General features: G+C 42.1%; 1 protein-coding gene across 1 annotated transcript in view; it reads right to left on the bottom strand.

Annotated features, from left to right (window-relative positions):
• Window positions 1-16,446, bottom strand: part of BRINP1 (BMP/retinoic acid inducible neural specific 1) — a 205,191-nt gene that overhangs the window by 67,688 nt on the left and 121,057 nt on the right. The window contains exons 3-5 of the mRNA XM_055271306.2: window positions 11,560-11,750; window positions 4,651-4,820; window positions 1,237-1,342 (exon numbers count right to left, since the gene is read on the bottom strand). Coding sequence (XP_055127281.1) covers window positions 1,237-1,342; window positions 4,651-4,820; window positions 11,560-11,750 — 467 coding nt within the window. The remainder of the gene's footprint in view (window positions 1-1,236; window positions 1,343-4,650; window positions 4,821-11,559; window positions 11,751-16,446) is intronic.

The raw sequence follows: 16,446 nt of genomic DNA, 5'->3' as shown, positions 1-16,446 counted from the left end.
GTGCAGTGGTGCGTGATCTTAGCTCACTGCAAGCTCCACCTCTCGGGTTCACGCCATTCTCCTGCCTCAGCCTCCCAAGTAGCTGGGACTACAGGCGCCCGCCACCACGCTCGGCTAATCTTTTGTATTTTTAGTAGAGACGGGATTTCACCGTGTTAGCCAGGATGGTCTCAATCTCCTGACCTTGTGATCTGCCTGCCTCGGCCTCCCAAAGTGCTGGGATTACAGGCGTGAGCCGCCGCACCCGGCCATTATTATTATTATTATTATTATTGAGGCAGAGTCTTGCTCTGTCACCTACGCTGGAGTGTAGTGGCGTGATTCTCGGTTCACTGCAATTTCCGCCTCCTGGGTTCAAACGATTCTCCTGCCTCATCCTCCCGAATAGCTGGGACTATAGGCGCACACCACCGCGCCCAGCTAATTTTGGTATTTTTAGTAGAGACTGGGTTTCACCATATTGGCCAGGCTGGTCTTAAACTCCTGACCTCGTGATCCACCCACCTTGGCCTCCCAAAGTGCTGGGATTACAGGCGTGAGCCACTGCACCTGGCCTATTTTTATTTATCTCTTTAAATTATTAAGATCGTGCCATCCATTCCATCAGAAATCTTTTATTTATCAACATTATATCAAATTATTTTTACATATTATTGGAAATTCTTTATAAACATCAGTACCAGTTTAATATTATGTTGTATTAATGCAATATATTCACTTAGTCTTCTCGTGAAAAATTAAAGTCCTCACTTTTTTGATATAATACATTATGCTTTTTAAAAACAGTGCTATGTGTACTTAAAGCCTTGTCCAACTTTTCCCTGCAATCTCCTCTCCTTTTTATGATGTGAATTAATAAGGATGAAATTACTATTTTAAAGGATATATTTTCTTTAAAATAATGTATATGGAGCCCCAAACATAAACTTGACATATACAGACACCAAAGAAATATAGATATTTATAAATACAAATTAATTAAAGCTCACATTCCCTTACTATCTGAAAACTAATTAATAATCATGAATTTAATGTCCTGCCTATGTTAAAATTCTAAATATATATGTATACATGGTATCATAACTGTCTAATTTCCATATTTGCAGTTTTCATTAGATTTTCTATGCTTCCTCTTCTTTATTCTCCCTTCACTCCATCCCTCCTGATCCCCTCTCCCACATATCACATCCATGATGTTTCCCCCAACTGACCCCACTTTTTCCACTGGCTTCCTACCTTGAAGGTGCAGTTTGCTCTCCGTGCTTTGCAGAAGGACGGAACTCACAGAGTCCAGATTGTCATAGCTGTTACAGCCCAGAGGCCCAGTGCGTGTCTCTGTGACCTGCAGTAGATATCAAATAAGATAGGTGTGAGACAGCAGTCTTTGTCTAGGACGTACCCCAAAAAGTCATGCCCCAGCAGAGCAAAGCCAGCAGAAAAGGCCTCCTGGTTTGTGTCAATGGTCACTTTCTGAGCTCCGTGCTTGTGTCTGGGACCAAGCACAGCTGTCACTGAGTAGACAGGTTAGCAGGGTGGTCAAGCACACAGAGTGCATGCCTGTTTCTACCACTGGTTCTCACTTCACACAGTGGCTGCAAGTAGACATGAACTTATAAGTTGACGCACTATATTTCAAAAGCATTGGCTTTGGAATCAGAAAAAATAGTGTTAAATCCTGCCTAGGCCATGTATTTACCCTGGGACCTAGGGAAGCCAATTGACTTGTCTAAGCATCTGCAAACCAAAGCTAGTAAATCTCTTCCAGAGAGGTTGTGAGACCAGGTACGATGGGTCTAAACGCCTGGCACATGGCATGTGTTCCATAACGGGTACCTTATTACAAAATGGCTCTATAAGTTATAATGAGTACATATACACCATTATTAGGCAAGAACAAGAAAACGATGCCCATTTTCCTAAAGAAGTTTTAGCAAGAAGCATTGTGCTGCCACAGGAGAAAATGACCCAATCCTGTGGATGCGCATTTCCAAAACATTGTCTTAGAAAGACTTGAGGTAGTGGGTTAAGAGAGGAACAGCTATTCAAAAAGATAACCTTGAAATAAGAATGGCTTAGTATGAAAAGAAGCCTCTTCATTTATTTAGCCTTTGCTTCCCTTATTTAGGGTTGTTTTGAAGTTCGCATTCAGCTATAGAAACACAGCATCCATTGTAGGGAACAATGACTTGGGAGGCAGCCACACACACCTTCTCTGCCCTTTTCCAGCTGTGAAACCTTGGATCAGTAACTTTCTCATTCTAAGCCTCAACTTCCCCATCTATAAAATGTTAGTAATGCTATCAGTCACCAAAATAGGGTCAAGAGATTATATTTTTGAAGTGTTTAGCACTTAGGGTGCAGTCATATTTAGTAAATGGGGAATAATTAGGTTTTGTATTTTTTGTTTTGTTTTACACATAATTTATTTTTATATACAAAATAATAACATATTTATTATTGAGAGAGAGTTAAACTTACCAATTTATTTTCCTAAAGTTACCTATGCTGGGGAGAACGGTGAATGGGCAAAATTTCTCCACCCGGGTTAGTGGCTGGTCTTAAACAGACCCAGGCCAGCTGCGGTGGCTCACGACGGTAATCCCAGCACTTTGGGAGGCTGAGATGGGCAGATCACAAGGTCAAGAGATCGAGACCATCCTGGCCAACATGGTGAAACCCCATCTCTACTAAAAATACAAAAATTAGCTGGGCGTGGTGGCACGCACCTGTAGTCCCAGCTACTTGGGAGGCTGAGGCAGGAGAATCACTTGAAACCGGGAGCTGGAGGTCGCAGTGAGCCGAGATTGCGCCATTGCACTCCAGCCTGGGTGACAGAGCGAGTCTCCATCTCAAAAAGACAACAACAACAACAACAACAAAAACAGACCCAATAGTGAGACAAGTTTGAGACAGCTTGGTCTTGAGGTAGTGGCAAGAAATGGCATGAAAAATCCAAGGGCCAAATTAAGGGCAGAAGACAGTGCCTACCATAAGAAATGGTTTCTTGAGTGGCCTCTGTGCAATTTCTCTGAGAAATTCCTCCTACAGAGGCAGACTGCACTTCTAGGATACACAAAAGGGGATTATCTTCTGACAGAGCTTCAATATCTCAATTCCACATCCCATCCAGCGGGGAGAGAAACATTTGGTGATAATGAAAACCAGGTCTCTGCGGCACTCTGACTCCAATGGCTTCATAAAGATCCATCTCTCTGCACCGAGTTCCCTAACAACATAATCCCCCAAATATAGGTGATTCTTTTCGGATAAACCGGCCCTTTGTTTGTCGGTCTGATTTATTTCTCTCCTTACTACCTCCCTCCTCAGTAACTCTCTCCCTCCCACACTTTTCTCTCTCCTTAGTCAATTTCTGACTCATCTGCCAGCCTTGGCAGGGTAAGACCCCCTTGGCCTTATCCTCACCCTTTTTCCCTACAGATATCTGGAAAGTCTTAATAAAAGGCTAGGTCTGCATTTTCTTTAGAAGAAATTAGAGTAAAGACTGAGATGTAAAATGCAGGCATAATCTGGTTAAAGAACATTTGAGATGGAAACATCTGTACTGAAACCCTCAGAAGAGCAAACATTTTATGTCGAGGATGTCCTCCCACATTCTCTTTATAGAGGCTGTCTGAATTTGTTGTGTTTAAAATGGAATCTTGTTAAAGTTCCTGTGCTCTCAGGCACTGAATTGAAAGTCCAGGGCTGCTTTTCTCAATGTGACCATTTAATTTTTAATTAGCTAAAATGGAATAAACTTAAACAATGAGCTCCTTGGTAGCCATATTTTAGGTGTTCAATAACCCCAGGTGACTAGTGGCTACTATCTCGGCTAGCACAGATACAGGGCCTTTCCACCGTCTTAGAAGGTACTACTGGACAGCGATGGTGTAGACGAGCATAGATCAGCAAACCCCAAAGTTCCTGTTTTGGTAAATAGAGTCATATTGGAACATAGCCATGCCCATTTGTTTTTATATCATCTATGGCTGCTTTTATGCTACAACAGCAGAGTTGAGTAATAGCAACACAGGCCATACCGCCCACCGTGCCTAAAATAATTATTGTTTGGTCTTGTACAGAAAACTTTTGCTGACTGCTGGTCTTGAGAGCAGAGTTCTAGTCCCTGTTAAGTTATTCTCTAACTGTGTAACCCTCAGAAAAAGGCTTTAAACCTTTAGCCTCAGTTTTCCCATCTGTAAAATGGTGAGTGGGGAGGAAAGAATAAAAAACATAGATGTTTAAAATATTGCTGAGCTAGGCATCAGTAATCTAATCATTGCTATCTCTGAGACCTCAGGAAAATCATTTACCTCTTCATCGTCTCTGTTTCTCCTCTAGAAAGGGGATTTGATAATCTCCATACAGAAGACTGAATGAGAGAACTGTTGATAATTATGCCATAACTATAGCCAGGATACTCTAGCAAATCAGTACATATGGCCACTGGAATGACAGTGCACACTGATATTAATTACAGGGTATGTGACAATATCAGTCAAAGCAGCTGGCAGAGGGTGTCACGGGCTACATGGTTATGAACCCAGAAATTACATCCGTCCATCCACTCTCAGAATGCCTGTATTGCAGTGCTGTTGTATTGAGAACCTGTCACCCAAAGTGGAACCAAGGTACACCCCAGAGCTGTACCTTGATTGCTCCAGTTGATATCTGGATCTCATGAAGCCTCCTCATGGTGCCATCACGGTCAACAAAGTAGGATGATGCGAGCTGGTGCAGAGCTTCAACACTTTGAGTGGCATTCCCTGACTTCCTGTCAAGGCGACTTTTGTCCATATACATGGTCAAAGCCTCCTCCCCTGGATGGGAAAGAAAAGTAGGTAAGAAAGTTTGTCGAGCTTTCGTGTGGGAGGACAGGTATGGGACCTGGATGCTGAAAGCAGCCTTAAATCTCCAACCAATGTGGTCCACGTTTCCTTCTGCCTCTAAAAATCAAAGGCACAATGAAAATAAACTGTCTAGAGGTGGCTGTAAACACCAGGCTTCATTAGGACAAGGATCATTTAAAAACCCCCAACAACAAAGTCCAGCCCCTAATAATTGACTTCATGCTTCTCACCAGCATCATCTTGTAACAAAACCCTCTTCCCCTCTTCCAAGAAAGTTCAGTCTCTTCTATACAATGGCAAATGTGGCATAGACATTCTCTTCTCATTCTTTTCTCCTCCTCCTTTGTCTCCTCATTATCATACAGTTCCTCCTTTTCCTCTACTCTCCCATCTCCCCTTCCTTCATTTCTTTCTCCTTTCCTTTTTCTCTTTCCCCTCCCCCGATCTTTTCTTAATAGACAAATGAAGGGCGGATAGCTAGAAAGATAGATATTTGGATGGAAGCAAATGGATGAATGATAGACATGTTTAAATAAATGTAGATGCAAATATAAAAATTTATACATTTTCTTCTGTGAAGTTTTTCTTAGACACGCACACATAGATCAGTAACACTGCTAAACTATGACTTTTAATTTGGATAAAGAACTGTTTCTCCAGAACTCCAGAAAGGAAGGTCCAGGGAGCTGCCTCTACTCTCTATCAACTTTGTGAACAAGGGCATGTTTCTTTTTTCTTTCTTTTTTTCATTCTAAGATGCTTTATTTGGTAAACAGTTGAAAACCTGAAGCTACATTATCACAAACTGGTGCAAACTTTTTTTTTTAAGTTCTGGGGTACATGTGCAGGATGTGCAGTTTTGTTACATAGGTAAACAAATGTATGCCGTGGTGGTTTGCTGCACCTATAAGCCCATCACCTAAGTATTAAACCCAGCATGCATTAGCTGTTTTTTCTAATGCTCCCCCACCCTACCCCTCTGACAGGACCCAGTGTGTGTTGTTGCCCTCCCTGTGTCCATGTGTTCTCATCATTCAGCTTTAAGTGAGAACATGTGGTGTTTGATTCTCTGTTCCTGCCTTAGTTTGCTGAGGATAATGGCTTCCAGCTCCATACATGTCCCTGCAAAGGATATGATCTCATTCTTTTTTTGGGCTGCATAGTATTCCATGGTGTATAGGTACCACATTTTCTTTCTCCAGTCTATCATTGATGGGCATTTGAGTTGATTCTATGTCTTTGCTATTGTGAATAGTCCTGTAATGAACATATGTGTGCATGTATCTTTGTAACGGAATGATTTATATTCCTTTTGATACATACTCAGTAATGGGATTGCTGGGACAAATGGTATTTCTGGTTCTAGATCTTTGAGGAATCACCACACTCTCTTCTACAATGGTTGAACTAATTTGCATTCCCACCAACAGTGTAAAAATGTTTGTTCAATTGCTTTGTCCTTTTTTTCTCAATTGATTTCTCCTTTTTGTCTTTTTCAGTGTAGCTGCAAGAAAATTTAAAAGGAGCAGATGTGATTCACATTTGGGGTGACATCTTATATCCATTGGCTAGTGCTGGTCTAGGGATACAGAGTCATAGGAGATCATTTCAATATACCAGGTGAATAGCTAAGGTAGGGGAGTGCACAGAATGCAACACAGACCAGAGAAAGGGTGGGCACCTGCATCCTGTAGATGATGTGGACCACAAGGCCAGGATGATCTGGGCACTCCAGCTATAACTTTTGCTGCTCTCTGTGTTTGCTCTACCCTGTACAAATGTGCCCCATTTTCTGTCATTGTTAGGACTTCTATTTTTCTGTTTTTCTTCTGGCTAACTTATAGTCATCCTTCAGGTATCACCGAAGACATCACTTCTGGGATGCCTTCCCTTAGTCCTTCACTCCTTACCTGAACTAGATTAATAACTCTCAGGTTTTACAGGCCAAGGCTTGAGTTCAGTTCATTGTAAAGCACTTGCGTTTGCAGTTTCCTCAGAAGCTTTACTGTTACGTAGTAATACATGATTGTCTATCCTTTGGCCCCACAGCAACCTGAATAGATTTGGCTTAAAACTGATGCTATATCCAATTAGACTTTGAGTTCCAGGGGCCATGGGAAGTGGGGCAGGGGAACAAGGACTCCATCCAATTCATCTTTCTAATGTTCCAATGCTTATCCTAGGGTCTGATGAAGAACAGATGTTCAGTTATCAGTTGATGGATAAGTAGATAGATAGATAGATGAGTGGATGGGTGTATAGATGAACAGACAGCTGAGTGGAAAGGCAAAAGTTAAACAAGTGAATATGCTAAGAGTTTGAGCCATGAGGCAGAGGAAATAAATGTTCCACGTGTCAGCTCAGGCTCTCTTAGGGACCTGTGAAGGAGAAGGTGAAACAAGCCCAGTTCCCTCTGGACTGAGAACTGGCAGAAGCAAACCTTTAGATCAAGAGGGGTTAATGGGCTTCTTGCTGCATTATTAAGGCTTAATTTCTTGTTTATTAAGAGAATGTTCTGTTTAGAATCGCTTTCCCCCTTGGGCATTCCTGCAAATTGCCTCTTCACCCCACATAGGCCTTTTCTGAGTCTTTCTGTTCTCCAGGAGACTTCACCTCACTCTGCAGCACCTTGTTTCAGAGGTGAAGAAAAGGGGACTCTCAAAGGGAATGAGGAAGAGTGAAAGCTGATCCTATTACTTTTTGAGTCAATAGGAGATTTTGCTCCTAGATAGGAGATGAGGTGTCTGGACTTTAGCCCTCTGGGACATAACTCTCCCTTTCCTTCTGAGCCCCCGGGATTTTATTCTCAGCCTTCCTCTTAGTCAAGGGGACCTCTCCCAAAATGCAGGGAGGGAAATAATGAATATACAAATAAACAAAAAAGATGAGCCCTCATGTATAAAAAGACATCCATGCAATACACACGCTCATATGCACGTGCAAGCTCACATACACACACACACACACACACACATACATGCTGCAACCATATATATGTGAGTGATGTGTACACATGTGTGCAACGTGCATGAATACATGCTCATGTATAAATTAACTCATATCTAAGCAGGAATAGGCTTTGTGAACATCTGTCTATACAGGTAGGCATTTGTGCACATCTGTTTACACAGATGTACTTCCACGCACGTATAGTCATACATCCAAGCTTCATCACACATGTCACACAGGCACCCAGTCTCCAAGGTGGTTCCTTCAGCCCCAAGATATGGTCATCAGGGGGACTAAGGAAAATTTCTACGCCTGTCTTCTTGTGTGTTTTTCCCTTCACCCCCCTTCATAAGAGTATTCACATGATGTATTTTATTAGTTTAATAAATTTCACCAAAAATCTGGAGATCCCATGGAAATCTCTTATTTGTTGGCCCTCCCATCACCTCTGCTTCTCCATTCCCATAGCCTTCCCTTCCTCTTTCCTCTTCCTAAAGAGCGAAACAAACACATTTATTTGTCTCATAGGTGACAGGTTAAGAAGCATCTTTTAGTATTTGATTATCCCCTTGTGAACTTACCTGACATGTCAAAGAGTTTATCAAAGCATTTTTTCTCAGTGAACACAGTGGTCTTAGAAAAAAATTATAGTGAATAAAATTCTTTGCACGTCCTTTTTTATAGATAAAGAAATTTATATTTAGACAGAAAGGTGAATTTCTCAGTGTCTCCCACTCATCTAGGGAGTAGAAGAATTGGGTCTTAATCTGGATTCCCAAGTTTCTTAGCCCCATTAAGTAATAACAGTAATAGTAAGAACAAGAATAGTAACATAGCAACAATTTGTTAAGTGTCAGACAGTGTGCTAAGCACTTTCAATAGATGATTTTATTTAATTTTTGCAATATGCATGAAGGACTATTATTGTAACTATTTACAAAAAAGGAAAACTGAGGCTTAGAGGATTGAGTTACTTGCCAAGGTGACTGTGAAGGTTAATACTGAGTGTCAACTTCATTGGATTGAAGGATGCAAAGTATTGTTCCTGGGTGTGTCTGTGAGGGTGTTGCCAAAGGAGATTAACATTTGAGTCAGTGGACTGGGAAAGGCAGACCCACCCATAATCTGTGTGGGTACAATCTAATAAGCTGCCACCATGGCTAGAACGAAAGCAGGCAGAATGTGAAAAGACTAGACTGGCTTAGCCTCTCAGGCTACATCTTTTTCCCCTGCTGGATGTTTCCTCTCCTTGAACATCGGACTCCAAGTTCTTCAGCTTTGGGACTCGGACTTGCTTCCTTGCTCCTCAGCTTGCGGATGACCTATTATGGGACCTTGTGATCGTGTGAGTCAATATTCCTGAATAAAATCCCCTTTATATATACATCTACTCTATTAGTTCTGTCGCTCTAGAGAACCCTGACTAATACAGTGACACTAAGCTGGTGAACAGCCGGAGGCAGGACTAGAAGCCGGGTGATCAAACTCCAGAGCCTGCTCTTTCATTCCCTACAACTTCCCACCTCCCTTCTCTCATACTGCGGAGGAGGCTCTTAAAAAACATACTTTCCATAAGTGAATGAATGAAGTGATGATGTAAGAAGAGCTTTGCATCATTTATGGCACATATTGTTCAATCAACAGTAAATCTCTTTGCCTTCCCTCTCTCTACTCCTCCACACTGAGGGCTGAGGGAACATTTAAGGCCTGCTGTCCAACACCAGATCTCAATCCAAAGCTTTGCATATTTTAAAATGTTGTGTTGTAAAAATAGGAGAGGAACAAGGCTCTGTGAATAATTCACCACCTTGCCTTAGAGAAATTAAAAATATATTTCATTGAGGAAGAAAGGTCTTGGTTACTTGGGGTTTCCAGGAACTCAGACAAGAGCACAGCTTTTAATGGAAGAATTGAATTGGTCTCAATGCCTTTTTTTCCCCCAAGTGAAATGGAGGAGGGGATGTCCAAAGAAAAGAGCTTAGGTTAATGCTACCCTTAATGTAGAAATGAATTCATTTTCACTTTACAACAGAATAGAATTTACACTAATGATTTAATATTCAAAGTCCTACTTAACTTAGTATCTAACTGGCAACAGACAACTAACACATGCTGGTTGGTTGGTTGGTGGAGAGGGTATTGGGTTGGTGGGGAAGTGAGTTGGTTAAAGAGATGACTGACAGCTGGGCGCGGTGGCGCACGCCTGTAATCCCAGCACTCTGGGAGGCCGAGAAGGGCAGATCACGAGGTCGGGAGATTGAGACCATCCTGGCTAACACGGTGAAACCCCGTCTCTACTAAAAAAAAAAATACAAAAAATTAGCCGGGCATGGTGGTGGGCACCTGTAGTCCCAGCTGCTCGACAGGCTGAGGCAGGAGAATGGCGTGAACCCAGGAGGCGGAGCTTGCAGTGAGCCGAGATCGTGCCACTGCACTCCAGCCTGGGTGACAGAGCGAGACTCTGTCTCAAAAAAAAAAAAAGAGAGATGACTGACATTGGATCAAAAACAGAATGCAGGCTTTGTGCATGGAAAACACTCAGTTAAAAACTTAGCTTTATCACTTACTAGCTGTACTTCTTCTGGGTCTCAGCTTTCTTATTTATAAAATGCAGGTAATATGACATCATGTGCAGTTTTGAGGGCTAAAGACAATGTACAATGTCTGCTATTTGGCAAATAACTGTTAAGCAGTGAATAATATTATTGTAGGAATGAATAAATTTGCCTAACCAATCTCTCCACCACATTCCCCACATTATGAATCGGGTCTTCCGACATTGTATGCTGAGCCTAGAAAGCTCTGCCACCTCCCTTTACTTAACCAGCTCCTGGCGAACAAAACTGTCACTTCCTCCAGGAAGTCTGTACTGACCACTCCAGTTGGTAGTGCTCAACATGTCTCTGAAGGAGAAGATCCCCTGTTATAATTATACCTCAGTCCACCCTGCCTGTATCAACATGCCAATCTCTCCTAGTGGGCATGGGCCATACCTAAATGCAGCCGGCGACTTTGTGAGTATGTGGCACAGTGCTCTATCACTAAGGGGGCTTCCTCAAAGTTCAGTGGATCCAGTCACTGTGGCAAAACTGGTGACTAAGGGATTGCTCATAATATTAAATGATGCATTCAGGCAAGATCCACAAGCATCTAAAGGCACTAGTCTGTAATATTTTCCATTCATTGTCTTTGCATTTATTTCCTCTCCTTTATCCAGCCCTCTTACCCTTGCTCACTCAAAAACTTACTGGCCCTGATGGGGAGGGATGTGTAAGGCTGAGCAGGGTGGAACAATTAATCTGCTTTCCCATTAACCTATTCTAAGCCCACAGGAGTTACAAATGATAGCCTGTTTGTAAAATGATAACCTCGATTTATCAGTCTCTAAAGTAGACTTAACTAAACAAAGCATATTCCCTAAACAATATCTGAAATTTAATTATTTTCCCAGATTAGACCAAAGGAACTGAGAAAATGATCAGATTGGGCATTTCTAACAAATGGAGCCAATTCCAAGGTTAAGCCATATTTTCAGAAAATTTAGTAAACTCTCAAATTAGACTATCCCATAGAACTGAATCATCTCCTCAGATATGATCACAATAGCCAAGACAATTTGGCTTACCTGGCTATAAATGCTTTTGTGTGATGTAGAATGGCAGAGAAGCTAAGAAGGCTTTGCCGTTAAGATATCCCACTCTCCCTTCCATCCCAAACCCAAAGTCATGAGAAGGCTCTGGCCCAGTGGCTGCTGACCTACCTCCCAATGTGGCTGAGATGAGCAGGTGGGTGCCGTACTTTTTGATGATGGTATCGATGAACTGCTGAGTGGTGGGTCTCCTGCCAAGCAGGCGGATGCTCCTTTGAAACTCCGGCATGAGGGGCACTGGATGGCGGACCAGATCTCTCCTCTCGATGGCTGTGTTCCTCACCTTCCAACGGGCAAACTCCCTGGGCAGGAGAAATGAGCAACACTCCTCAACTTACCACCACTGCCCTCGAGCCAAAGTCCACCCAACCATCCATCCAGGCATCTCTCCTTAAGTGGGAAAGTGCCCTACAATTTTAATATGTGTCAAGTGATGCTTTGATCTGGAGCTTCCAATCATCTTCAACCAACAAATATTTATTGAGTACCATTCTCGTCACAGGAATATTGAACTAGATAGACAACATCCTTGTCCTCAAGTTGTTTACAGAGCACCAGGGAGAAAAATATCAGGAGTTACTTTTATTAGGGGATGGGTAGAGGGATTGAGGAAAAAGAAAGAGTAATAAAAAGAATAATCTGATGATAAAATGGATGATGATAATGTACTGATGAAAATTTTCATGGTATTTTATAGTCCCCAAGAATATCATGTCTAAGCTCTTATATAATGATCACACTAGCCCTATGCCAGGGGATTATTATCCATTTCTGATACCTATCACAGGACAGAGTCCTCCATCATCTTCTAGTTGTCTGTCCATCTCTCTTGCTGGACTATAAATGACACCACAAGAATAGAATCTTCTTAGGCACTCCCTAACGCACCCCTGTATGTAGCTCAGTGCCTGTTACATGGCAGGATTCATGATAATGCCAGACAGAGAAATAAACAAATGGAAAGAAGGAAGGAAGGAAGGAAGGAAGGAAGGAAGGAAGGAAGGGAGGAAGGGAGGAAGGAAGGGAGGGATGGAGGGAGGGAAGGAACGAAGGAAGGAAGGAAGAAAGGAAGGAGGAAAGGATGGAAGGGAGGAAGGGAGGGAAGGAAAGAAGGAAGGGAGAGAGGGAGAGAGAAAGGGAGGGAGGGGAGGAAGGAAGGAGAGAGAGAGGGAGGGAGGGAGGGAAGAAGGAAGGAAGGAAGGAAGGAAGGAAGGAAGGAAGGAAGGAAGGAAGGAAGGGTGAGAAGGAGGATATATAACAGTAGACAGGACCTAAGGCACAAAGCAACCTGAGGCCTGTTCTAGGATAATCCAGAAATCAAATATTGAGCCCAGAGCTCACTTTAATCCAAAATGTTAACATGTATTCATTGAGCACCTAGTATTTTAAAGCAATTAAGCTATGTTCCAAAGACCATGTGGGAGAATTTCCATGTTTGCTTTCACTAATAACAGAGGATCTCAAGACCAAACAACAACAAATTTGGAAGTCCAAGTCTTGCTCTGCCTCTTGCAAATTATGTGTTGTGATCTTGTCCCCTCTCTAGACCTACATTTCTTCATCTATAAAATTCAATTAATGTTATCTATTTGCTACTGCTGAGGCAGGAATTACACAAAACACAGAATGCAAAATACCTTTGGAAACCACAAGGTGCTAATTTAATGTGAAATATTGTTTTATAACTTTATTTTCTCACAAGTTCCCAGACATGTACATGTAAATCATTAAAAGTTCACATACAGCCAACTTGGAGCATACAAACCGAGTACAAGTGAAAACTTAGAGGGACTGAGTGAAGGTTGCTTTTGCTCAGTAACAATCACAGTTCCCACCAAAGATGCAGCTCCCCCAGAATGACCAGCTCTCCGACCTGCCTGAGTTACATGCTCTCGGTCCCTTGAGGAAAACAGACTAGACAAGAGGGCTGTAAGGTCAGCTGAGATAAATGATGGGAGCCAGAGTTTAATGAAAAGGTCTCTCTCTCCTGCCACTGGATGGGAGAGACGAATGAGGAAAGGGACACAGGGCAAAGAAGAAGCAGAACAGTGGGAGTATCTGGCCGGAAAGTGCCCTGGTAATTTACCGGTGGTGTCTGACCCCTGATTCACAGAAAACTGGGTCTGAAAAAAGCTTTCACATTAGAATATGTTCCCAAGATTCAGAGATCATGGTCTGTGTCTGAGTAAGAAATCTCTGTCCATAATTCAAGACATAGTTCAAATTTGAAGTCCACTGAGTACCTTGCATGTTGTTGCAGGTACTTAAGTCAATCAACCACACTCAGTGAACCCTTCAAGACACCTACTAAGGGCAACATATGATGTCCACGGAAGGGGAATACACATGTCACAGTCCCTGTCCTTAAGAAGCTCACAGTCTGGAAGACTTTTCAGTTTATTATAAATCAAGGACTACAGGACACAGGAGGAGAAACCTGAACTTTTCAGGCCTCTAGGGAAATCTTCAGAGAGGAGGTCATGTTTGAACTATAGTTTTTAAGTTTGCACGGAATTTAGATCAATGAAGTGTGGTTAAAAACAAAAACAGCCAGAATGGTGGTGCACACCTGTAGCTCCAGCCACTCAGGTGGCCAAGGCAGGAGGATCACTTGAACTCAGGAGTTCAAAACTGGCCTGGACAACATAATGAGACCTTGTCTCTAAAAGTAAAAGAGAAACAAATAAACACAAAAACAACAAAAAAAACTAATCATGGGAAGGAAAAGTCAGGAACGGTGAGCAGGGATACAGAAAATGTTATGAGAAGGACAGAATAAAATAGGGGGAGCGTGAAAAAGAGGGTGTGGGAAGCAACAAGATGGAACAAGTAGTTGACAGGATGTGGGGATGGGGGAAAGACCTTGTCAGCCAGCTGAGACAAACGTTACAGGTGTGGCAGGCAGCTTGTGGCTTGAGTCCTAATGACCTCGGGCCCAGGGACTTGTTTCTAATTAATAGAATATGAAAGTGATGGAGTGTCACTTTCATGTTTCAGTTACCAAATTCTTCAATGTCTATTTTGTGTGTGTTCTCTCTGTGTGTCTCTGGTTCTCTAAGTCCCTCTATGTCTTTCTCTGTCTCTTTTTCTGCCTCACGCACTGGCTCTCTGTTCCCTCTCTGTTTCTTGCACTGGCTCTCCTGCTGTCTCCGTCTCTGTGTCCGTCTTTTCTTCCTCCCTCCCTCTCACTCACTGCCATGCTTTATATTCTACCTCTCAATATTTACATTAATATCTATGGAGACATCCACATGGCAAGGAGCCGAGGGAATCCTTCGGCCAACAGCTTCCGAGGAAATGAGACCTTGCAAGGAACTGAATCCTCGCAGTAACCATGGGCTTAAGCTAGGAAACAGACCCTTCCCAAGCTAGCCTTGAGATGACTGAAGCCTGGTAACAAACCCAGAGACAGGGCGTCCAGATTCCTGACTCACAGAAACTGTGAGATAATATTGTTTTAAGTCACTGACTTGTGAGGTAATTTGCTAACCGGCAATTGATCAATACACGGCAATGAGAAATGCCAAATATCTATGGGGAAAAGAGTATTTCCTTATCAGCTAATCCAGGAAACTTATAAAATTATATATACATATAATTATGAGGTTATATATATATATATATGCATATAAACATACTCATATATCAGTATATAGAAAAATATATATAGTTATACGTGTGTGTGTGTGTGTGTATCACTTTTATTCATAACTTACTGTCTTGGGTTGCTTTTTTCGTATGAACACACCTGTATTCCTTAAAATCAATATTTATTTCACACAGAGAGGTTAAGTAACTGTTAAAGGTCAGGTAGCTAATGAGTGGTAGAACTGAGTATAGAAAACTGGCATCTTGACTCTTAAATCACTCTTTTAATGTAAATATTGAGAGGTAGAATATAAAAGCATAGCAGAACCAGTACCAATACAGAAGAATGGTGCCACTCCCACCACCAAATTACAAGGCATGACTCAATTCCTTTATTTGAAACAGCCATCACAGTCTTTGATGTTCACCAGCAATAGACCAGGGCCTGCCATCTGTGTTGCTTCCTTGAAAAGCAACTCAGAAAGATGCCTACACCAGGTACCCAGTTTATCCCTCACAGGGTGGATGTACGGCCTAAGTGAGGAAATGTATGCGACCTGCTGAGCACAGAGTCAGGTACTTGGAGAGAGCTCAGTAACTGGGGATGTTACCCTAAAGCACTAACTACCTGCTCGGCACCACAGACAGAGTTTTTTATCCCAAGGAATTGGTCCACTGGGGGAAGGAGGACAAATGGTTGTTTAGGGAAGGTATTAAACTATAATGTACAATATGGAGGTTCCTCAAAAAACTAAAAATAGGACTACCATATGATTCAGCAATTCCACTACTAGACATATACCCAAAAGAATGGAAATACATATTAAAGAGATAGGCCCATGTCTTATCACAGCACTATTTACAATACGCAAAATGTGGAATCAAACTAAGTGCCAATCAATGGATGAATGGATAAAGAAAATGTGGTATACATACTCAATGGAATATTATTCAGCCATAAAAGGGAATGAAATCCTGTCATTTGCAGCAGCATGGAAGGAATTGGAGGCCATTATGTTAAGTGAAATAGTCCAAGCACAGAAAGACAAATATCACACATCCCACTCATCTGTGGGAGATGAAAAATGGACCTCATGAAGATAGAGAGTGAAATGATGGTTACCAGAGGCTGGGAAGGATAGCTGGGGAGGAACGAAGGGAAAAACAAAACAATGTAAATGCATTTATTACCATGGAATTGAACACTTAAAAATGGTAAAGAACAAAAAGAACAATGAGCTCCATGTGCAAAAATGGAGGTGAAAGAGAGGGGATAGGACAGTTAGAAAGAAAGGGATGTGTGCGTCTGTGTGAACCTATAACATATGAATGATAAGAGCTAAAGGCAGAGAGGTTGTCAAGGACCACAGGATGAATGACTATGTGTCAAACTATGATAGTAGATTTCAG

The sequence above is a fragment of the Symphalangus syndactylus genome, chromosome 3 (assembly GCF_028878055.3).
Source record: "Symphalangus syndactylus isolate Jambi chromosome 3, NHGRI_mSymSyn1-v2.1_pri, whole genome shotgun sequence".
Lineage (NCBI taxonomy): Eukaryota > Metazoa > Chordata > Mammalia > Primates > Hylobatidae > Symphalangus > Symphalangus syndactylus.
This window is presented reverse-complemented; position numbering and strand designations above follow the sequence as displayed.